Source organism: Mustela erminea, chromosome 12, assembly GCF_009829155.1.
Source record: "Mustela erminea isolate mMusErm1 chromosome 12, mMusErm1.Pri, whole genome shotgun sequence".
Taxonomy (NCBI): Eukaryota; Metazoa; Chordata; class Mammalia; order Carnivora; family Mustelidae; genus Mustela; species Mustela erminea.
Window position 1 is genome coordinate 54,782,421 of NC_045625.1, and position 25,658 is coordinate 54,808,078.

Below are 25,658 nucleotides of genomic sequence, written 5' to 3' on the forward strand. Positions count from 1 at the left end.
CAAGGTGCACCTGTTATCCTTGCAAATGATGCTGGGCAATCTCCTTGAATTGGTTTGCAAGGTATAATCTTGAATGAAGCAGCTGCTCCTCTCTCACCACACCTGAGACTGTCTCTGTGCCTGCGTCCTGTCTGGAACGTGTTCAGTCTTTACTGGCCTCGGGGCTGGAAGCTGAGTTCATCTCCTAATGGACTCTCCTAATCCACAGCATAGCGTACTGCCTCTTGCCAGTGGGACAGATTGCATTGTTTAACTTAGTAATTGTTACTTAAAGGGATTACACAATCTGCATACTGAGAAGCATATATTTTACAGGGCAAATGCTGGCTGTATGCAGCACAACATATTGGCTTACTGAAGTCTATTTGCCTTCTTCTTCTTTTTTTTTTTAAATTCCCGAGCAGTTTACTCTTTTGTTGAAGCAGATTCTGGCAAGCTGGCCTATCAACTGAAATATTTAAACTATAAAACAACAAAGAAGACATTAATGAGGATGTTTTTAAAACACATTGTGAAACTGCTGTGTGCTTTCAGTTTTCTTAGAAAGTAGGACAGTTTCTGCATCGTGGTAAATCTCTGCAACATTGTTTTTTATGTTTGTTTTTATTTTGCGGTGTCTTTATAGCACCAAGATATTTACCAGAAAATTGTATGTAAATAAAAAACTAGGTGATGTATTCATCTTCCTGTTTCTTTGCACTAAATTTATTTTAAAAAGACAGAATGGCAATTTGTTACGGATTTTAGAACTGGCCTTTTTTTTTTTTTTTCTGGTCACTTAAGAGTGAGCTCATTTTGGAACCCTCTAATTGATAACATAAAACCTTGTAATATATGATATTTAAGACAGAGAAGCCTCCATACTGATTTAAAGAAGTATAGAGTGTGAGCATCTCAGTGATTCCTCAGGTTTTTGACTTTGCTAGACATGTAATAACCTTGATGGTTAGAAATGTACAAACAATTACACCTTGGTCAGGTATGCTGCCAGAAGTTGTAAATAATGGATTCCATGATTCAAATAAATAAATAAATAAATAAATAAATATACCTATTCCTGTAGATCTCTACTTACTGTCATTCTGTAGCCTCATTATTGCTGCCTTCACACCCAAGCTCAAAATGTTTGTTTGTTTGTTGTTTGTTTGGAGAAACACTTAGTATCAAAAACTAATATAATAACTCTAGCCAAGATGATGGGAATCACTGTGGAAGTCTTAGGGACAAGACTGCAAGTTCTCGAAGCACAAAAGAAGTCCCTTTTTGGCTCAGTAGGGTTGGTGCGCAAACACTAGAGGAAGTACTGTACCTTGTGTCAGGAACAATGGGAGGAGGACGGTGAGTTGGGAGTGGCTCTACTTTTAGTATGTTTTCTGAGTGTGGAAGGACTTCTGTGGTGGACCGCTTATGAGGAAAACCAGCTTGTGTCCAGTGAATGTTTCAGGACTTAGCTAGTCTATATAAATAAATCATCCAGGGAAATAGCGTGCCCAGGTATCATCCTAACTCACTCATCACCCTTCAACAGCTCTCTTCAAGTGTATTTGACATTTTTATTTAACCTCTCATTTTTTTTTTTTAATTTCCTGGAGAATAAGAATGTATCAAGTAGAGGCACGCGTTAATGTGGATTTTTGCAAGACTTCAATTTGGGTACCAACTTACACTAGGAGATTATGGAGTTATTTTCGAACATCTTATAGGGGAAGAATTGCTTTTCTTTGAGATCCATAAGACTTTTAAAAATAAAACTCAGTTGGTTGTTCAGCAACCAGAAACGTTTCTGAAGTAGGCGTATGTTGTCTGCCGTGTTGATTAGCTCTTTCTTTTCTATGTGTCTGTGTTAACTCCTTTATGAATAATGCATGGAAATTTTTGTCACACGAGTTATAGTAAACCCTAGTTAACAAGGGCGGCTTGGAGTCCTTTTGTGATGAAAAGCAGTTTTAATTGTTATCTTTATTTGAGGTTTGGGGAAGATGATATGCTGCTAAGTATTATAATTAATTTAGTAATACAGAAGCTAATTCTATAGTATGTGCATTGTTGTTTTTCATTAGAACCGAATCATCAAAGTTGGGTGAGTGGGCCCACAGGTTCTTGTCTGCGTTCCAGCAGTGTGGAAGATGATGGTTTCCTTTCATTGTTCCTGAAGAGTCTAAGGACATTACTTGCTTGTATGATATTCCCATTTGCCTCAATTCTTTGTGCCAGGAATATTTGATAATTCCAGAAAGATGATAACATGCTGATAAGAGGAATGTAATTAACTCTGTTGGAAAAATTGATTACCTTTTAGAAAAAAATAGAAAGAGATCCGTATTTCACACCACACCCTGAAATAAATTCTAGAAAGGTTAAAAGAGAACCTGAAAAGAAAACATTTATAAAACAGAAGGAAAAGACTAGAAAGCATTTCTTTTTCTTTGTGTGGAAGAACTTATTAAGCAACTTTTGAAACTCTGTAGTACAAAGTGTTGATAAATTTGATTATGTAAAGAATTTCATAAATTTACATAAAGAATTTAAAGAATTTGATTCTGCATATATATCTATATAACATGTGCAAACTGAAAGATAAGTAACAGGCTGGGGAAATACTTGTGGTATATATTACAGACTTTACCTACAGAGTATGTCAATGATAGGAACAAGTGGAAACCCCCTGATGAGAAGTTGGATAGACTATATGAAGAGAGTGTCGACAGGAGATATATAAATGGCGTGTCCTCATTAATTGTCAGGGACATGCATAGTAAATACTAAATTTTATATTTACTAGAATATATTTCTTTCAGATCAAATTACCAAACTTATTTAGGATTGGCAAGATTAGTTCTCAGGTAGTCCCACATTTCTGTGAGAGAAAATTGGACTGTTTGGTGATACGTATCAACATTTTAAATGTGCATATTACTTAGCCCATAATTCTAGGAGTTTATACTAAATAAATTTTCTCACATGTACAAAGATGAGTAATACAAATAACAATAATGGCTAACAGTTTTGGGGCATTTTCTATTAAGTCAGACATGTTATTAGTACTTCGCGGTATTAACTCTCTGTCCTCCCAGTAGTCCTGAACTAGGTCCTTCTGTTTTCCCCAATTAATCCATGAGGGGACCAAGGCACAGAGGATGGCTAGTGGAGGAATGAGAGTCTGAACATGCCCTCTGGAGTCTGCACTCCGGGGCCTTTCATACTTAGGGGTGGTTCTGTGGTCATAAGAAGATTGAGGTTGATTTTTATTTACTGACATGGAAATCTCTCATGTCTAGTACAAAGTTGCTTCAAGAAAGAAAATAAAGCATTCTACTTAATTAATGGTTTAGGTTAGTTTTAAAAATGTGTAACTGCTTGTATGTGTGAGTGTACTTGTGTACTTATACATGTTTAGTAAGCAAATGAGTAAAAAGTTCTGACCGATATTCAGTTGGTTCCAGCTCTTTCTACTGGTGGAAAAAACGGAAGTAGAAGCCATAGGGAGAGCTTTCATATTATACTCTATATACACACACACACATATGTATACCTGCATGGCCCAAATCTTTCCTGATGATAATGTATTCATATGCTACTTTTATATTTTAAAAATATTAGTAAGAGAATTAAAGGGAAAACTGATATGTTTATTCAGTAGCAGTTCATGGAGCAGCTGCTTGCCCAGAGCACATAAGTGATAGAATATATCTGTTGTAAATAGATGCATATGTATACATTGAACTAGAATTTTAGGGTTTCAGGGAATTTTAGAAACTAAATATAAAGTCAGGAGAGGTTCTGTTGTAATGAATAGGTTGTTAATAAGGGAGCCTAGAGTCGAGCCTATATCTTACTGTACTCCTTCTTGGTATTCACTTTTTTTATCTTGCAGAATGTCTATGAAAATTTTCCCTATAATAATTTGAGTTGCATAGCTTTCTGTTTTCTATAAATATCTAGAAATGCCTATCAAAATTATTTTTCCTTAGAGATTCTTGTAAATCAGAATCAATATTTTCTTTAGGTTCTTGATCTTACGTAGGAATTTCATACTGATTGAAAGTGAACTACTCTTTAAGATTTGAAAATACAAGTCACTTGCTTTCCTTTGTGAATTAAACTATAATTTTGTTTGTGACTAGAACACAATATTGCACCTAAATGATATCATGTATGCTATATAGTGCAGGTATAACTCAGTTGAACATGGCATGCATGATCTACAGAAAATGTATTCAAAAGCATTTATAAAAACAAAGATAATGCAAATATCAGCTAAGAGAAGAATTTGTATGTTTGCTAATGCTTCTTGAGTAATGAATAATTATGGTTTTTTACTCCACTAGTTACTTATTAAGAAATGGTCTTGCAAAATACATTGATGTAACTCTGGCTGTGACTTTTATTTTTTGTTCTTTAATCATCAGGATATTACTGAAAGTTCTTCAGATCCAGTATTTGATCTGCACATGTCCGTGGAGGAACTGTACACCCAGAATCTCTTGCAAAGACAGGATGAGAGTCTGTCTTCAGCAGACTTGAGCATGGGTCCTGCCTCTGGCTTTACTGCAAATGATTATACACCTGCAAATGCTACCGAACAGCAATACAAATGTGAAAACACAAGAACGTGGGCTGACTCTCACCCATCAAATGAAATGATATCAAGTGCAGAACGTCCTTCTCCCGTGCTACCTGATTCAGCAGGAAAGGTAACATTTTAAATACGTGTATTGTATGTTATGGTGAGGTTAGAAACAGTGGCACTGTGGAGTATTCTGGCTGATCTCTGCCCTTAGAGCAAATGCTCTCTTGACGTTAAGATTTTCAGAATCCAACCTATGAACTTACTTTGGTTATAGCTTCCTGCTGAAGAAGGAACAGCCAATTAGAGAACAGGGGTGATGTTGAAATCATACTGCAAAGTCTTGTTTTTCTTTCCATGTGACTTATTTATTTATTTACTTACTTATTTTCTGTCAGGGCTCCGAGTTCTTAATTCAACAGAGCTCCCTGACCTCGACTGCAGAGTGTGTCATGCTGCAAAACCTGTCTGAAGAATCGTTTGAGAGGACTATTACTATAGCAAAAGGCAATTCTAGCCTAGGTAGGTTCCTTCCTTTCCACATGTATCTTCCTTCTCAACCCCTTTGCCAGAGATGAAATACTGAACACGGTTTCAGCATTTTTGGCTGTAGGCAATAAAATAGATGTTATAAGTGTTCCTGTGGGTTTTCTGGTTCTCATTTTATGTACTCTTTATTTTTCCTGAAATGGTTAACAGGTTTGTTTACTTCTGACTGGCTTAAATCCTCACTCTCTTAATTATTTAAAAGTATTCATGAGCCTCATTCACAGTCAAGTAAAAGATATATGAATTGTTTGTGTATGAAACAGCAAATCAGAAAAGGAATTCTTAGGAAACGAAAAGTCAGCAATTTGGAATTCTGAATTCTTTGAAAAAGTAAATTATTAGTTTCTTTGAATGTTACCAGTTATGCATAAGTCAGTTTGTATTTAATTTCTTTCATTCACTGAAATAAAGACGAAAAAGACAGCCAGGTGTGCCACCACCAAACTATAAATGCAAGTTATGCAATATTTCTTCCCAGGTGGTGGGATTTTTGTGTCCTCTTTTACCCATAAAGGGGTTGAGGCTGGTTAATAATCACAAAACCTAGTGAATTGGGGAAAGAAGATTTCCTTTAGAAATAAAATCCTAATTACAATAGCTAAAAAACTATATGGAGGCAGAGCACATTTGTTCGGCGCTCATGTGGTGCTGGTTAATAGAATCATAAACTAGTTTCTCTGAATGTCCAGCTGCAGCCCGAGACACTGTTTAGCTCTACATCAGAGATCTTGTTTCGTTTGTCATGTAACCAAGCAATGCCCTTTGCATTGATATCCTATGGTAGAGTCTTGTTTCCTTGTTAAATTTGAGACTTGGCAGTGAAGTCTAACAGCGTTTATGTGGTGAGTAGAATTCCAGTCTCTGTCTCCTTCTAAATTTTGTTCCATTTGGTGGCAGCTGGGTGCTACCAAGAGCAGCTAAGTGCAGAATTATACCAAAGAATTTCATTTAGCTTGACTATTTCTTGTGTATTACATTTAATAAAATAATATAAAACTTAAGCTATAGAACTTTCTAAATTTGTTAATTATGAGACATATTATCGATATCTAAATGTGTCAGAAATATTTCATCTGTTAGTGAAGTGTTTATGAAAGCCTCTTACTTTGAATACTAATTCTACAAGATGTTAATAGAAGTTATAAATGGGCTACAAGTTTAGAAGTTGGGAACGTTACACTTAAGGAGATAGGTTTTTGTTTGCATTGCTTCTCAGTATCTTTGGTATTCAAATATGCATTGTTGATCTCTAAGAAGTTATAGAATCCAGCATTTCTTACATTTAATTGACCATGGAATCCTCCCCCACCCTTTTTTTTAACCTTCTTATAAGGCAGAGATTTTGCAAAGCCCATGTGAAAATCCCTATTCTCGTGTAATTATTTAATTCAACTATTGAACATTTATTGTTTTCTATATTCGAGTCACTGTGCATAAACACCACAATTTAACCACTTCCCTCAAGGAATATGAGTTTAAGAGAGTAAGCAAATTGACATATCAAATCCTAAATGTGTTCATATGAAGAACATAGAAAGCTTAAAGGAGAGAATAGCTGATCCCTGCTCTGAGTATGGAGGAGTTTAGAAAGACTTTAGGGAAAATTTATCACATAATTTATCACATAATTGGGAAGCTGCTAGAGCTGAGGCAGAGACCTATGAAGCATTACTGAACTTTGTGTGGCATGGATGAAGTGAGGTGTGACAGTGGGCAGAGTGAGACTTGATGCTTGCTAATGGAGTGATAGGTGGGATACACTTTCCAGGGGTCCTGTGCAGGACACAGGCCTGTCCTAAGATCCTCCTGCCTGCCAGAGGTTCCTATGGGCAGTGGTTGCTGAGAGCAGAAGAGTGACAGGGTCAGATTGGGTTTGGAGACCATTCTGGCATAGGTTGGTAAAGTATTTTGGAAGCAGTTGGGAGACTCATGTAAGAGTCATGGTTTGAGCATACCTGGTTTTATAAACTGAGCCTTTGGATTGTGTGCCTATTTTTAGTTGGCTGAGAGAATGTTGAATTCTACTATTTTTGTCTGTTGAGATAGCTGAATGGGTTTTTGTTTGTTCTATTAGTATGTCAGGCTACATACCTTTTTTTAGCATAGTCCAAGATACATAAAATTGACCATTTAAAATATTTTGGGCTCTATGTGAGAAAGGAATCCATCAAAATCCTTGAAGAGAACACAGGCAGCAACCTCTTTGACCTCAGCCACAGCAACTTCTTCCTAGGAACATCACCAAAGGCAAGGGAAGCAAGGGCAAAAATGAACTATTGGGACTTCATCAAGATCAAAAGCTTTTGCACAGCAAAGGAAACAGTTAACAAAACCAAAAGACAGTGGACTGAATGGGAGAAGATATTTGCAAACGACATATCAGATAAAGGGCTAGTTCCAAAATCTGTAAAGAACTTATCAGACTCAACACCCAAAGAACAAATTATCCAACCAAGAAATGGGTTGAGGACATGAACAGATATTTCTGCAAAGAAGACATCTAGATGGCCAACAGACACATGAAAAGTGCTCCACATCACTCGGCATCAGGGAAATACAAATGAAAACCACAATGAGATACCACCTCACACCAGTCAGAATGGCTAAAAATTAACAAGTCAGGAAATGACAGATGCTGGCGAGGATGTGGAGAAAGGGGAACCCTCCTCCACTGTTGGTGGGAATGCAAACTGGTGCAACTACTCTGGAAAACAGCATGGAGGTTCCTTAAAAAGTTGAAAATAGAGCTACCCTATGACCCAGCAATTGCGTTACTGGGTTTACCCTAAAGATACAGTGATGATCCGAAGGGGCACGGACACCCAAATGTTTATAGCAGCAATGTCCACAATAGCCAAACTATGGAAAGAACCCAGATGTCCATCGACAGATGAATGGATAAAGAAGATGTGGTATATATATACAATGGAATACTATGCAGCCATCAAAAGAAATGAAATCTTACCTTTTGCGATGATGTGGATGGAACTAGAGGGTATCATGCTTAGTGAAATAAGTCAATCATAGAAAGACAACTATCATATGATCTCCCTGATATAAGGATGTCGAGAAACAACATGGGGGGCTTGGGGAGTAGGACAAGAATAAATGAAACAAGATGGGATTGGGAGGGAGACAAGCCACAAGAGACTCTTAATCCCGCAAAACAAACTGAGGGTTGCCGGGGTGGAGGGAGTTAGGGAGAGAGTGGTGGGTTATGGGCATTGGGGAGGGTATGTGCTATGGTGAGTGCTGTGAAGTGAGTAAACCTGGCAATTCACAGACCCATACCCCTGGGGCTAATAATACATTATATGTTAATAATTTTTTAAAAAAGTTAAAAAATAAATAAAACATTTTGGGTATACATTTCTGTGACAGTCTATTCACATTGTTGTCACCTGTCACCACAAACCATTTCTAGTACTTTTTCATCTTCTCCTACCAAAACTCTGTACTCATTAAATAATAAATATTCTCCCTGTCCCTTAGTTCCTGGCAACCATTCTATTCTCTGTCTCTATAAGTCTCGACTATCCTAAGTTCTTCATGTAAGGGGATCTGTAGAGTATTTGTCCCATTTACTCGCTTAGTCACTTAGCAGAATGTCTTCAAAGTGCATCCATCCATAGCATTTGTAAGATTTCCTTTCCTTTGTAAAAACATTATTTTCAGAATTTCCTTCCTTTTTAAGGCTGGGTGTTTCTTTAGTTTATTCCTTCATTTGTTTTTGGACACTTGGGTTGCTTCTACCTTAACTTCTAAGTTTTGACATAAAAAAGAACACTGAGATGATTCAGTTCTTGGAGAAAAAAAAAGTAGTGAAAGGTGAAGTGACCTTGCTTTCTATTATATCAGGAAATTCATCTAAACTCAATTTTATTTTATTCATTTTTTAAAATTATGTATTTATTTAAAGAGAGCAAGAGCAGGGGTAGAGACGGAGGGAGGGGGAGAGAGAGAATCTTAAAGCAAGCTCCATATGCAGTGCAGAACCCAGCATGGGGCTCGATTTCATGACTCAGATCATGAACTGATCTGAAATCAAGAGACGAATGCTTAACCGACTGAGCCACCCAGGTGTCTCTGATTTTAAAATTAAAGCCTAAGAGCTCTTTGTCGCATCTACTGTAAGAATGAAGACCCATTGTCAGAACCCAGGCTGTTGACCAGAAGATGTTGGCCTCACTCTAAAGGTATGCACTGTTACTGGGAAGGGCCCCAGAGGAGACCTGTGAAGGGACATCAGTCACATCTATGTAGAGCTCAGTCTCCTTGGGAAGAAAAAGTAGAGACTCCGAGTTGACAAATGGTGGGGAACTAGAACAGAACTGGCTGTGGTCTTCACTCTCTGTTGTCATGTACAGAACATGATCAAGGGTGTTACACTGGTCTTCGAGTACAAGATCAAGGTCTGTGAATGCTCATTTCCCCAACAACATTGATATTCAGGACAAGGGTTCTCTTGTTGAAATCCAAAATGTCTTGGGTGAAAAATATATCTACAGGGTTCATGTGAGGCCAAGGTTGCTTGTTCAGTATCTCAAGCCCAGAAACACGATTTAATTCTTGGTGGAAATGATACTGAACTTGTATCAAACTCAGCTGCTCTGCTTCAGCATGTCCCACCAGTTAGAAGCAAGGATATCAGAAAATTTTGGGGTGGTTTCTATTTTTTTAAAAAAGGAAGAGTTCAGCAGGCTGATGAATAAGATCTAAGTCATCCAACTACAAGAAACAGCAAGACGCAAGATGCACATAGGGGAAGCAAAGGAAGAATAAGATTAAAACAGAAAGGGGTAAACCATAAGAGACTCTTAACTGTAGAGAACGAAGTGAGAGTTGCTGGAGGGGCAGTAGCTGTGAGGATGGGCTGAAGTGGGTGATGGGTGTTAAGGAGAGCACTTGTGATGAGCACTGGGTGTTGTATGTGAGCAATGAATCACTAAATCCTCCTCCTAAAACCAGTCCGACCCTATGTGTTAACTAGCTGAATTGAAATAAAAACTTTGGGGAAAAAAATGAAAATCTTCCAGAAAACAGTTCTTAGGAACATTAAAATCTACCAATATGCTTCCAAAAAAATAATAAAAAATAAATGTCTATTACAGTGGAATCTTATTCACCCACAAGAAAGAAGGAACTCCTGCCATTTGTGTCTACATGGATGAACCTAAGTGAGATAAACCAGAGAAAGATAAATACCGTGTGACCTCATCTGTGGAAACTTTTTTAAAAAGTCAAATTCACAGAAACAGAGTAGAATAGTGAAGGGTGGGGAAAATGGCAAGACGCTGGTCAAAGGATATAAGCCTTCAGTTCTAAGATGAGTCAGTTCTGGGGATCTCATGTCCAGCACTCTGACCACCGTTAGCACCATCTTGTGTATTTAAATTTTGCTAAAGGAATCAGTCTTAAGTGTTGTCAGACCCATGGAAAATGTCACTGTGTGAGATGATGGATGTGTCAAGTAACTGAACTGTGGTGGTGACCATTTCACTAGGTATACATCTATGAAGTCTTTGCATTATATGCTTGAAATATGTACAGTTTCCTTGTCAGTTATACCTTGATCAAGCTGTTAGGAAAAAAGAATTACCATCTAGGGAAACTGAGGTACAGCCAAGGACTAGTAAATTTCCCATGATGATATAAGACAGGGGTCAGCAGACTTTTTCTGTAAAGGACCAGACAGTAAATACATTCGATTTTATAGATCGTACAACCTCTCTTGTGCCTGCTCAGCTTTGCTGGTGTGGCATGAATGCAGCCATAGAGGATCTGCAGTGAACAGCCACAGTTAGTTTCCAATAGAACTTCATTTGTGGATGCTAAAAAAAAAAAAAAAAAAATGAAATAAAATAAAAATCATTAGTATAAGTTTTAACAGAATATTTTAAATACATTTGACGATGGTTTGTTTCTATGAGAGAACTATAACTAAAGCTTGGATGTCCCATTTTCAAGCATGAAATACCAAGTTGGAAACATATTATAATCTGGGTTGGTCCTAAAAAGATATTTGAAATACAGGGACACTTACGTGGCTCAGTCTGTTAAGCATCTGCCTTTGGCTCAGGTCATGATCTCTGTGTCCTGGGATTGAGCCTGATACGGGGCTCCCTGATGGCTGGGGGAGCCTGCTTCTCCTTCTTTCTCTGTTCCTCCCCCTGCGTATGCTCTCTCTCTCACTCATTCTCCCTGTCAAATAAATAAAATCTTTTTTAAAAATTAAGAAAAAGATACTTGAAATATCGTGTCTAATTTGGTATTATTAAAATTAATCTTTAAAAGAATTACTTTACTTTTATACACAAAATACAAACCTAAAAAGGAATCTGTGATTTCTCTTAAAGCAAGTTTTTATAAACCACCCTTACAGCCTTATAGCTTTCCTTACATTAATTATGTAATCTTGTTTGGAAGATTGGGAACTTGGAACTTTGGAAGATTGGAAGATTTGGAACTTTGGCACTTGGTTTTAAGTGAATTTACTTACATTAATTTAAAAAAATCTTTTAAATATTTTATTTATTTATTTGACAGAGGGAGAGAATACACATCTCCTTGCTGAGCCAGGATTCAGACATGGGACTTGATCCCAGCACCCTGGAATCATGATCTGTGGCTGAAGGCAGACGCTTAACCGACTGAGCCCCTACTTAAAATAATTTTATGCACAGTTTTAAATATAATTTCAATTTTGTATTTTTATATTTTTGAAGAAATTTTTATATTTTTGAAGAAAATATGAGGGTGAGGTGAGAAGGAAACATAAATTCAGAGGGGATTTATTGAGAAACCCTTTCTGAGGAAGTGATATTGAAGAGTGAGAAGGAATTAGCTGTGTGAGAGCTACAGAACAGTGTTGGGGAGAGACTCCTCTGTGAAGTGGGGAGAGACTGGGTGTGTTTCTGAAAGTAGTCCATGTGGCTGGAGGACGGGGAGCCAAGGGCTTGGTGCTTACGAAGGGCACATGTTGGGAGGGCCAGGCCATCAGTGCCCGACAGACTGTGCCAATTAGGTGTGCTGTATATTAGCACTGCAGGACACTGGTAAAGGATTGTTAGCGAGGCGGTGATGTGGCCTGTCTCTTTTGAATGGTCGCTGTGTCTGCTCTGAGAAGAATGCATTGGTGGTTGTCAGGAGACCAATTAGGAAAACCAATTAGGAAGCTGTTTCAAAAAGTGAGGCAAGAAGTGCCAGCTTGGTGTAGGCTTAGTGTGGAAACAGAGAAAGGTGAATGTGTTCAAGATAAATTTTGGAGCTGGAAGTGACAGGACGTGGTGATGGATTAGAGATATGAGGAGAGCGAGGGAGCTGGGACTCGAGAACAACTCCAGCGTTTCTGTTGTGAGAAATGGAGAGTAGCATAATGATGCCATTGCCAAAGAGGGGAAGGAACCTGGTGAGATACGGGAAGCGGAAACTTGGAAATTCAATTTTATATATACTAAGGCTGTGTTTCTTATTAGCCATCTAAGGAACATGTCAGGAGGGCAATGAAATACCGAGATCTGGAGCTCCTAGAACTTCAGATTCAGAGATGAAATGGGGAGAGGTTAGAATTAAGTGCACATCCCTTCGGTTAAACAGACCACTATACATCAGGCACTGAGGGTAAGACTTGAGTGCAAGCTTCTTGCTTTTTCCATCTCATGAAATCAGCATAGAACTTGGCACATAGTCAATATATGGTAAACACATAGTAAATGGATAAATGATCTAGAAATAAGGTAAAAGCCTAGAGTTTCTTAGTTTATACAACTCATTTTCCATTTGTATTCTTTCTCTTTGTTTTCTTATATGTATAAGAGATGAACTGCTATAAAATTGATTTGTTATTGTCAAAATATCTGCCTCAGGAGAGTTTTCTGTTTAAGGGGCAACACATCAAATAGCCTGAGTTCTATTCACTCCACAGTGTAGATCGATTTCATTTCTAGTGCAGTCAATGTAGAATGTCTTTTTCCTGGATACAAGTTGAGAAACATTAAAAAATGTACTTAAAACTTATTTTATGTTAGAAACTTTTTTTTCTTTCCTTTTGATTGTTTTTCTATTGGATAAAAAAGTTACTCCTTTTATCTGTGGATCCATGGGGATTATTAAATTCAAGGTAACATGAATTTTTGAGGGTCACAAACTTGATACATATCTGTGCTTCTCCTTTACCATAGGGATGACAGTAAGTGCTAATAAAGATGGCTTGGGGATGATTGTTCGAAGCATTATTCATGGAGGTTCCATTAGTCGAGATGGCCGGATTGCTGTTGGGGATTGCATCTTATCTATTAATGAAGAATCTACTATCAGTTTAACTAATGCCCAGGCACGAGCGATGTTGAGAAGACACTCTCTCATTGGGCCTGACATAAAGTAAGTATTATGTTCACTCCAGTTTGGCTTGGGAAATTCAAAAATTTCAATTCATGAATCAGAATTTTTTCAGTAGGTACTTCTGTTTCATATACAAAAATTATCACATATTTATTAAATATAAATCACTCAGGAACTTGACTATTCCTGAGTAGTTCTTGATTGTAGACATAGTTTCTTTAAGACTATACAGTGTTGAAATATTTGAAAATGATTTGCCTCCTGTGTTTAATTTTGCTCCATTGCTTTTGCAAAATCCTGAGACATCTCTCACAGAGCAGGAGGGTCCACTCAGGATCTTTCAAAGAAGTTTGGGTTGGCCTTAATGTAAGGTACTGGTACTACCCAACTGACCTATGTGAATCCTAGGACTAAGCTGGTTCTTTAATGGCCAGTCATGGAAAAGACCATATAGAACAGCGTCAGTTTGACCCATCATTTACCGTTTGGTTAACTACATCATGCTCCAGGAGAATTCACCAGTATATTGGTATAGTCCAATTGTAGGTCATGTAGGATATTTTGTCAGTAAGTGCTTAAACCATCCCATAATCCCATAATGTGCTGAAAGCATGTTATAGATATGACTTGGTTTTTAAAGTTACTAAACATTTCTTGAGCCAACATAAAAATCAGCTCATGACTCTGTCACACTTCATCAATGTAATAGCTTGGCTTTTTTTTCTCTAGCATTGATGATTGAATATTTTTATTTAATGTATAAGGGATAAAATAGTAAGATAAGAGCTCAGGGAAAGATTATTTACCTTAAGTTTATATAATGATTACCATTATGGGAAACTTTGCTGTATTAATGTTATTTTACTGACTTCATTCTATATTATTATTTTGCAAAGTATGTATTACTAGAGCTTAGGTAAGAAAAAAATATATTACCAGTGTGTTTTTCATTCTGCCATCATTAAAAGCAGAAATATTTATACTGTTCAAAGTGGTTTCTACCATCTTATACAAAAGCATTTTTTGGGGGTGGAATTTCTCTAACAGACTTTCATAATTTTTCATGCTTTTTTGACTTTTATAAGGGAATAGATCATTTCATCTTGTTACAGTTCCTTAATTACTTTAATAATGTGAGTCCAAGTACATTAGAAATTTCAGTGCCTTTAAGAAAACAGAAATTTTAAGAACTTTATTCATCACTTATGGGCGAGTATCCATTCCTCTAGCTTCAAAGATGAAAGCTATAGACCCACATGGGGACCCCTTATTACAAGGCTTTTAGCTTACATAGTGTAGATGTAGTATAAAACACACATGGCCTGGTAATTGAACATTTAATTGATTGTGTGATATGGATGTCTTGTGCTATGAGCACTGGTGCAGGTCCCTTGCCCACCTTCTGGCTCTCCGTGCACCAGAAGCAGTGCTTGGTTATCTAGCCGTCCCCCTCAGTTCTAATGTACTGCAACATTTAGAAAGCGGCCGAGGAATAAGACCATTGTGACATAAATTTGGCATAAATCAGGCATCTAGTCAACTCTAGGAAAGTTGTCAGGTGCTTTTTCAAGCTCCCAAAGTCCTTTTTCTCCTTTCCTTCTTTCTGTTGCTTTTGTCATTTGCCTTATTTGTTTCCCACGTTGTGAGTCAGCGCCAGGATGGACCCACTTGTGCTTACAGCAGCTTTTGCAGGACTTTGTAGGATGTCAGAGGTAACTTCATAAATTATGCTTTGGGATCCCAGGAGTCAAAATGTAATATCTTATTATTATTTTTTAAAACATTTTATTTATTTGGCAGAGAGAGAGAGACAGCCAGGGAGGGGACACAACAAGGGGAGTGGGGGAGGGAGAAGGACACTCCCCACTGAGTAGAGCTGGGAGCTTGATATGGGGCTCCATCCCAGGACCCTGAGATCATGACCTGAGCTGAAGGCAGACGCTTAAATACTGAGCCACCCAGGCGCCCCCAAAATGTAATATATTAAACTAAAAAAGTGAATAAGTAAAGTCCTGCAACTTTTGCGCCTTTAGAAATCAATTAGCCAATCAATCTTTCTCATATTCTCACCTGTGTGTGGACACACACACGTTCTTAAAGAGAGTCACAAAACATTGATGTCTTCCCAAGTGTCCTCCTAAGGCTGAGATTCAGATGGTTATAGTTTGACTCATGGGGTAAATGGTAGAAATTCGAATCATATACTCCTTTTTCAGAAAAAGGGTGTTAAATGATAAAAAAAAAAAAAAAAAAAAAAAAAGAATAGCCGTTTAGATGGACTGGAGCTGAGCAGCATTTTGCAGGAAATGTTTTGGCCCTGTCCCTTTCCTATCACTAGCTTTTATGAAGCAGAAGGTTTAGAATTACCTTAAGAGCCATGTGAATAATCCCTCCCAAAAGGAAAGCAAGTCCTTCCAGTTACTCTGAATGGAACCATAACACTGCCTCTGGCCAATTAAGCTTTGTAGTCTTTACCTGGATCTAGGCTCCATCCTGTCTCTTCCCCTTTGTGTCTTGTTATGAAGGTGGAATGCCAGTGGAGGAGTGTATTGGGGGACCTTAATAAAAGATTCTAAATAGTTCAGTTACATAACTGATTGGTTTTAGGAAAAGCATTGCTTATTGAAGCTTAAGGCACTGAATTTCTTTTCTGCCGTTTGCAATAGATAGCAAGGAACTTTGTGTCTGTGTGCTCATGCGTGCTTGTGTAGATAATTTGAGTTTCAAGAGTTCAAGAACAGCCAGTTTAAGTTCCAGGTTTCATTATTTTGTATGGAAAACCAGATGTGAAGCCTCACCAGAATGCATTCTGTTTCACTTCTCACTCCACCTTGCCAGGAGCTCTTATATTTCTGTAATAATAGCCAGGGTTTTGTGCTTAGCAGCAGCTGCTTCTAACATCTGCCAGATAATTACTGAGCTGAATCAGAATTCACCTGCCTTAACCTAAAGTGTGGGATGAATTCCTGATCAAGGAATAAAAGATTGATTGCAGTTACATTTTTCTATGCTTGTTAATAATCACTGCTATAGACACCAGTAAAGAACAGATGCTTTTCTGGGGGAGGTGTAGATGGGGAGGGAGTGGAAAGGGGAAAAAAAACAACCAGGAGTACCCACTTTTAACTACATATGTATGCATCTCACATTCCGCTCAAGACATTGACATTTGTTAACACCATTGTAAAAAGATGCTGCGGCGTATGCTTCACATTCTAGATTTTCTGCAGCACCTGCTGATGATCGAGCCCCCTTTTATGTGTGAGTATTGGTGATTCAAAAGCTCATTATGGCTGTGTGTTACAACTTGTCTGTGAAAACCATTTCATGCTTTTGTAACTTCCCATTGCAGGGATAGATCCAGATACGGACTCAGAGTATACATTTTGGCTTTCTTTTCTTCATTTACTTGAGAATGTAAATATCAACACAACTATGAGATTGTTACACGTTCACATTGCACTGATGATTGTAAACTCATTTGGAAATTGTATTTTCCAACTACAGAGCTTTCAAGCTCTTTTGTGGGGAGTGATCCCGCTTGCGATTGCAGGCGCTATCTCTGGATCAGTAGCCGGATCGCATTTCAGCATCACTGATGCTGCTCTTTCTCCTTCCTCTCCGTTTGTAACCAGAGGTTAGTTTACGTATAAGAATCTTTAACACAGCTCTCAAAGAAGCTATTTCAGTGTGTTTATTCAGACCACATTTCATTTTTGGTGCCCTTCCTGGGATCTGGAGGTGTGCTGTCTGACCAGGCGTGTGTTACAAATGCTTTGCGTGTGCTGTTGCATTGTGGGAATCTTATGGTGTCCTCACTGTGTGTATTGGGGTAAATATTTGCAAAAGCTGCTTTCTTTCCTCTTTCTCACTGCTGTCTAAAATATCAGAAAAATATTTGTAAAACTCCCTGTCCTCTACCCTTGGTAAAAGGAAAAACAGTTTGGGACAAATATAGAGGAAAATTCATTTTTGGCATTGTTTGGGATAGAAATATTTTTTCCATCTCAAAACATTTTAAAAACATAATACTTTGAATTGATCATTATTATCTTTGCTAGTGTGTTCTAGCTTTCCTTCTTTCACCTCTTCCTGACTTTATATGTTTTACCTTTATTGAATCTTCAGAAATAATACTTTTTTAAAAAAAGATTTTATTTTTCATTTATGAGAGAGCACAAGCAGGGGAAGAGGCAGCAGGAGAGAGATAAGCAGACTCCCTGCTGAGCAGGGAACCTGACCCCAGAGATCGTGACCTGTGCCAGAGGCAGACGCTTGACCAACTGAGCCACCCAGGCACCCCAATACCACTTTTCTTGAATAGGTTTTTTAGTTTTAGGTTTACCTTTATTAGTCTTAGTATAAAATAGAATCAGTCTTCCTGACATAATGTGTTATACATTTTTTACTCATTATTTTGGGAAGGGATAAATTCAAATTTACTATCCAATATATTTTTAACACCATAGAGAAGGTGTTTTCATAGATGAATAAATTAAGTAGGGCCAGAATTAGAATGCAACTCTGTCTCCCAGTGTATTCCTAAATCCTCTGAGCTGTGCTTTCTGCTTTATTTTTTGGTCCTGGAGGTAAAAGTGTCATGAAGAGGGACTCCCCAAGGGTCCCCAGAGTCTACAGAGTGATCAGGTGTGACCAGGCTAGCTGATGCACTGGAAAAGCACTGCCTTCTATTTGTTTTATGCTCCTCAACTTACAGTAGCCTCCTGAAAAGTGACATCTTTCTTGTGGTTGAGATTGTGGAGATTTGGTAGTGGTGATGTACCCTCCTACTACCCTCTGATGAGCAAACAGAGCTGTGTCTTTGACCTTACAGAGTGAATGCTTTTTATGGAATAACCAGTATGTCTGAAATTACATATCTTCCTCACGTAGTAAATTAATGCCAGTGGCATAATTTGGCTTTTATTATGACATAAAAGACAGTCCTTTTATCCATGCCCTCCCCTACTCAGGTTTTATGTACTTATTGTCTTCATGGGTAAGTCATGGATAGCTGATTTAATAGTCTTCATGATTTTTATATTGTTTAATTTTGATACATACAAACTTGATACATACTTTAGTACAGTGTGCTGAACCAAATTGCAATTCACTGTTCCTCTTACCTAACTATTAAGCTGAAGATCTAGGGAGGTATAGTGGTTATGTAGTCTTTTATAGGACAGCAGTAAACTTGAATTTTTGAATACCAGTTTCTGAACTTTATAGCTGTAGTAAACATCTTGCTCATCAGTGCCTTCCATATTGCAGGCATTCAGCCAGTGCTTGCTTAATTACTAAGTGACCATTCAAGTGTAAACATCAGGCTTTTCTCTAAAACCAAAATAACTTATTACAGAGTTGCTACAAATTAGCAAGAGGGTCTTCCCATAAACTTATGCTAGTTTTAACTTCAGACCTTTGGGTTCATAACTTCATAGAGCTAGCATATAATTATTATATACTTGTTAATGGCCATAATTGATTTTGTATTTTAGAAGAACTTATATTTGTAAGGATCAACAGATCTTCTTTTTTTAAAGGTTTTATTTATTATTTGAGAAAGAGAGACAGAAAGAACACGAGTCGGGGTTGGGGCGGAGGGAGAGGGAAAAGCAGACTTCCCCCTGCTGAGCAGGGAGCCGCACGAGGGCCTGGATCCCAGGACCCTGGCAGATGCTTTACCAACTGAACCACTCACGTGCCCCAGGATTAATGGATCTTTCTAAAAAGACTGTTAGTCTTCCCATATAGAAATTGAAATAATGCTGCTTTTCTCCCCTATATGATTATTAGTAAACATATAGTTTACCAGCATTTTAAAGTTTAATTGTTTAAAATATAAAGTAAAAAATTTAAACTTTAATCTGTTATTTTTGCCTATAGGATGTTTTATCCTTTCTGAGTTTGGAGTTGCTGAGTAAGCTGATTAAATGATTTGTGTGAAAAAGTAGGGATTCAGGGACAAGATATTTTATTTCTGTGTTTTGGAATCTTTTTCTGTTAGACAAAACTTTGCTGTCCTCCTCCTCCTCCTCCTCCTCCTTTTTTTCATGAATTGTGTTCTCTTCTAGAATTACTTATGTGCCTGCAGAACGTTTGGAAGAGTTCAAAATAAGTTTGGGGCCACAATCTGGAGGAATAATGGCTCTGGATATTTTTTCTTCGTACTCTGGCAGGTAAGTGAAGCAGTAAGCTTGCTGCAGGGAGTGAAAGATGTCACGAGCTCCCAGAAGAGTCTGAAGCCAGAGTCAGGGGGCACTAACAATGAAAAAGAATTGTTTCCTTTTCTTTTTTTCAAGATTTTAAAAAGAAGTTTTCACCCCAGCCTCCCCGTTGCTTAAGCAAAGTGTCATATAGTATTGAAAATATATGAAAACTCTAACCCAGAGATGAAAATCATCTTAAGCGGCACCACTCTGTATAGTACTCTTCACATACAGAGTTTGGGGAATTCACCTCAGATTTCAGAATTATTTCATTACTTTGCTGGAGCCTACAGTTTGTATGATACTGTATTGTGCCTTTTCTACTCTCATAGATGTTTTCAAACACATGCAGAAATTTGATTTATTTTTTTTTTATTAATAGGCATACAGATTCAGAAACATTTTTAATGGTTAATTCTTACCCTTGGAGAGTGTTGAGCTGCATCTTTATATATGTGCATGTTAGGAGACAGTGTATGTCTTTTCAAAATGCTTTTGATACATAAAGTATTAAGAATAGTTAAGGCAGGAAAAGGGTCTTTTTCCCCCTTAACAAAGGGAGGAACTAAATTTTGATGCTGCTGCTGACTGAGTCCAGCACAGGGAAAGAAATATTGTCGAATTGCTTTTCCATGGAGAAGGAAACACTTTACATTCTCAGCCCTGGGGCCGTTCTTTGAGTTGTATTCGCCACTGAGTACAGATTGCTCTTTAAGCAGGCTAGAGCAGAGATGGCTCTGCAAACATCCTGGAACCTTCTCAGAAGAGTTACACTGTTTGTATAGGATGTGAGAACATCCCAGGACACCCGGTGTCCGTGACTCTACAGGTATCTTGATAGGGCACCTCTGTTTCCTCATGACTGCAGTAATACAGACAGGGGAGGGAAAGGTATGCTATGTGTTTAGTAAAGGGAAACAATGTCATAGGCCTTAGGGCCTCATGAATTTTGTGGGAGAAGGAATATTCACTTCACCCTCTATGGAGTTCAGCCATGTTCCTCTCTGGAGTTTCTGTCTCAGGCTTAATGGTATGGAATGATTGTACCTTCTTGGCAAAATAGCAAAGCAATAATTTCAGGGTCCCCCTAAGATATTACTTCAAATAGTGTAAAGGCTATGCCAAGGTAACATTGTATTTCTATTAAGTTGTAAGGCCTTACAAGCTCTCAAAAGTCATAGAGAAACAGCCACTTTCAGCACTGTGCCTCCCTCCCAGCACAGGAGAATGGCTGGATTGTCTAGTGCTGTGACCACCTGCTTCATTGCAGAGGAAGTGTATCTGCTTTTAGTGTAACGGGCCTCAAAACAAAACAATCTGCATTTTATAGAAGAGGAATCTATGTTAGGGAGGCTCAGTAACTTGGCTAAATTCCATACTTAATAATTGGCAGAACTAATATTAGAATATAAGCAGTCAGGTTCCAGGTCCTTAACCATTGGATTCAAAGAAAGAAATATACAAACCCCATATAAAAATATGGGGCAGCATGGCATGGAGGTTAAAAACTCAGGTTTGCAGTTAGATGGCCTCAGTTCATACTTTACCTCCGTTACTCTACTGTGTGACTTTGTGCCAATATCTGGTATCTTGATGCAGGTTTATAGAGAGTTATTACAGTTGATAGAAATGTCATTGGTAGTCAACACTCAGACACAGGGGCAAAGAAGTCTAATTCATCCTTAGCCAGGTGAGTTCGGGAGAGGAGCACTGGTCCATTTTGCTCCTTGGAGCACACAACACTTAAGTTCTGTAAAGCACGTTCAAAGATGAATGGGAGGTGACCAACACATTTATAGGAACTTATCCGGGTTGATGAAAGGATTTGAGGATTATAGAATCATATGAAGAACATGGGGGTTTTGTATCAGAGGATTCAGGATATTAATATTCTTATAGCTCAAAAGGCAAGAACATGTGTCCACTGTATATGAGAGTGTGTCCAGGTGGCTCCCTGAGCTTGGATGGGTAAGATCTGCCCCCCTCCCCATGGATATCATTGAATATTTTAGGAACTCATTCTAAGTTCTCATTATTATCTGTATTTCATACTTTGCTTCCTCTGTCCTATTCTCTCCAGCTCTGTTTCCCAAGGGTTAGTCTCATGTTCACCTCTGTGCATGCATCTTCAGGATATAGCTTCTCTAAGTCTGTCTCCTTCTCAGTCTGCTTCTTAACATCCTTTTTAAAAACCCTCTTTTTGGAAAATAAAATAAAATCTCTTTTTTGGGTCCATTCCCAAAAGTCTTGTCCCACTGTCAGGCTTAGGCTCTTGGAACCCAGCCTCATTCAGAACCTTGTGCCTCAACTTGGCTCAGGAGAGGAATTCAAACATAAAACAGTGGGTAGTATAGTTAGGCACATAGATTTTTCTCTTAATAGTTGAAAAGCAAAAATCTGACATTTAGGTCAAAGGAAAAAGGACATGTTCAGGGAGAACCTGGGCACTTAGTTGCTTTCCAAAGTTTTTGTTGTGAAACATTCAAATACAGATGATTATTGGGTTTTATGACTTCTGATCTCAGTCGAAAGGTTGTGTGATTTGACCGAGTTCAGTATTCCTGTCGCTGGAAAATGGATATAACTTGAGTGTATATTTTCTTTAGAGTATTAAATTTCTATAAAAATCAATTGCAAACATTTATCTCCAGACTAACTTATGGTAAATTGATTCTGGTGTCATGTTTTTATTTTCATTTGATCAGGTTTTCTTTTCCTCTTAATGTAAAATTGACCAAGGTGGTGAAAATATGAAGTAGTTCTGATTTTTAGCAAATTGATAATAAAATATATATAAGACAAAACTTGCACGGTTTTACTAGGATTTTGGTGTATTCACTGTGTAAATTTTTAACAGAGACATTCCAGAACTACCAGAGCGGGAAGAAGGAGAGGGAGAAGAAAGTGAGCTTCAAAATGCAGCATATAGTAATTGGAACCCGCCCAGGCGGTAAGGATGATTTCTGTCTTCTGCCTACTCAGTGCTTAAAGATAGGCAGGTGTGGTTTCTAGTGCTGGACTACAACTTGCTACTCTGACACAGGGAAAGGCGTTTTAATATCCCTTACCCTCCATTTCTTCCTGTGTGCGGTAGAAAGAACAATATGTTATTACACAGGGGCTAAACTAACATGTATACAAGGATTTGGCATATAGTAGGGGCTAAATACAAATAACTAGAGAAAATTATGCCTAAGTAGTTGGGAATGGATTATATTTTCTATAGAGCTCGATCTTGGGTTTAAACCACCAAATGGTAATTTAAATTTTCTCTAGCATTTGTAGCACATATATTCAAAACGTGTGTGTGTGTGTGTGTGTGTGTGTGTAAGCATCTTGTTATCACAGCCTGCAGTTATTTTAACCCATGCTCTGTCTGGAACCAGTTTCATATATAGTAGAAAAGATAGTTTTCCTAAATATGTTCAGATATAACACTATGCATCACTAAGGCATATTTTTGTGTTCCTGCTGAGTAAAATCAAATTGAGTTTCATAGGAATTTACTGAGTCCTGATTATGGATGCAGATGATTTTGTGAATAAAAGGGATGTATGAGACCTAAATCCTGCCTTCAAGGAAGTATAGTGTACTGGGGATTAGGCAAGACACAAAATAATTAAAGAAAAATATAAGGTATTTTACATTGAGTGTAAAATATTAGTAATTGTCATTGGCTATGCCCTCTAAACAGATCTACAAGTGACCATCATAATGATTTCTTGCACTTAGGAAACACCTAATACTTATTCTACAATAAATATATAAAATCCTCCAGAGAGAAAAATTTCTACTGTTCATAAATGTAATGCAGTTTGATGATTTTGCTTATGTTTAAACATTTTTAGGTTGAGTCCTATTCAAAGTATAGGAAACATATTATGTTACTTACACAAAAAACAATAAACATTTCTAGCCATTTAAAATGACTTTTTCATTGGAATTCCTTAAGAAGCTATTTAACCTACTTAAAGAATCAAGGTCTCTCTACATCATTATTCACATTGAGAATAGAATATAAATGCTAGATCAGTGGCAGAAAATAGATTATGTTGTTTCTTATTTATATGAGGATAAAGGCAAAAGTGAGTTAGATGAAATTATTTTGTAGTTGGTGATCATAGTGATAAACTTGAGTTTTGTTGGACAGAAATCACAGTCAAAGAAGAAGATAGATTTGTCAGTTTTAATAATGCTGTTAGAGGAAAAGTAGATTTTAGAAAGCAATATGCACAATGTTTAGAGTCTATAAGAGCCATGTTAGAATTCTGACTTTTACACTTTTTAAGATAAATTTCTTAATCTCTCCTAGCTCTCAGTTACTTCATCTATAAAATGGGTTTGATAGTAAAATCTTTTAAATTTGGAGAATTTAGTGTGATAATGCACATGAAATTTTTAGCCTGGGTCCTGATACAGAGTGAGCACTCAGTCTCGGTCGTTGGCCTGGTCGATGGTCACCATCATCACTAATAACTAAGCAAATAGAAAATGTTGGACCCATGAATCACTTTGGAATTTTATTATGAGAAAAACTTGGGTGTAGCTTCTGAACTGGAAGATTTTTTTTTTTTCAAAGATTATTTATTTATTTATTTGTCAGAGACAGAGGGAGAGAGAGCGAGCGAGCACAGGCAGACAGAGAGGCAGGCAGAGGCAGAGGGAGAAACAGGCTCCCTGCTGAGCAAGGAGCCCGATGTGGGACTCGATCCTAGGACCCTGGGATCATGACCTGAGCCAAAGGCAGCTGCTTAACCAACTGAGCCACCCAGGCGTCCCTGAACTGGAAGATTTCTATACTTATAACTTCAATTTTAGTCTTCACACCAGCCTGAGGTATCTCTAAAGGTGGTGCAGTGAGGGTATGGGTGGAGCTTCCAGAAATCCTAAGAAGATACCCTGTACTTATTAACAAAGGTACTCTTTTGGGAAGAGGTCACAGAATAGTAAGAGGATGCTTACCAAAATAACCAAAGCTTTTATACAACATGGGGAACGTGATGGGACATTCATTTGTACTGTTAAAAGAAGTTTACTTTCTGTGGAAATAGAGAATATTTTTTAGCAAAGTGTATATTTTAAAATTTTAAATAAGCTGTTACTCTTACTTTGCATGTGATTTCCATTGACAGAATTGGTAGCATACTCTGTGTATCACTTTCTAGCTTGTTGTTTCTCGCTCAGTCCAGTGTCCTGGATGTCTGTCTCGTTGATACTTCATTCATTCAGTGTAGTTGTTGCAGTGAATTTCAACATCTGAATGCACCACAGTTTATTCCCAGGTCAATATTTGACTAATTAATACTTACTTGCTACTATAATAATTCTTTGCAGTAAATATCTCTATTTCCTTATATATAACTATGAGAATTTATCTAGGTATGTATCCATAAGAGGAATTGCTGATTCATAGATTTATTTATTTATTTTTAAAGATTTTATTTATTTATTTGACAGAGAGAAAGCACATAAGCAGGGGGAGAGGCAGAGACAGAGGGAGAAACTGACTCCCTGCTGAGCAGGGAGCCCCACACTGAACTTCATCCCAGGACCCTGGGGTCATGACCTGAGCCAAAGGCAGACACTTAACTGACTGAGCCACCCAGGCACCCTTGGCTCATAGATCTAAATGTGTTATTTATCTTCCGATATCAGTCCGCCGTTCCCATTCTGCTTTACCTGCCCACTGGCATCTTCTGCCCCAGTAGAGATCCAGACGGGTATAATTCTGATCTCAGGCTGATTTCATGGGTGATTGGAGTTCTTTGGTAGGTAATCAGCTCACTTTGGGGTACCGGCTAAAAAGGCACCTCCTCCTACTCCCCCGCCATCAGAAGTTGTCCACTTGCTTTTTTAAGGTGGCTGTACCAATTTTTACTTCAATTCTTAATATATGAGAGTTCCCTTTTCCCCACAACCTTGTTACCACATCATATGATCATTGAAACAACATGTTTTTGTCAACCTGATAGTTAGAAAATGGTATCTTGTCT

General features: G+C 37.8%; 1 protein-coding gene across 6 annotated transcripts in view; it reads left to right on the forward strand.

The window, feature by feature from the left end:
* Window positions 1–25,658, forward strand: part of MPDZ (multiple PDZ domain crumbs cell polarity complex component) — a 160,073-nt gene that overhangs the window by 87,900 nt on the left and 46,515 nt on the right. For all 6 annotated transcript variants that reach the window (XM_032306254.1, XM_032306257.1, XM_032306259.1 and 3 more), the window contains 5 exons: window positions 4,410–4,694; window positions 4,966–5,089; window positions 13,297–13,495; window positions 19,531–19,635; window positions 22,523–22,615. In XM_032306254.1, the coding sequence (XP_032162145.1) occupies window positions 4,410–4,694; window positions 4,966–5,089; window positions 13,297–13,495; window positions 19,531–19,635; window positions 22,523–22,615 (806 nt within the window). The remainder of the gene's footprint in view (window positions 1–4,409; window positions 4,695–4,965; window positions 5,090–13,296; window positions 13,496–19,530; window positions 19,636–22,522; window positions 22,616–25,658) is intronic.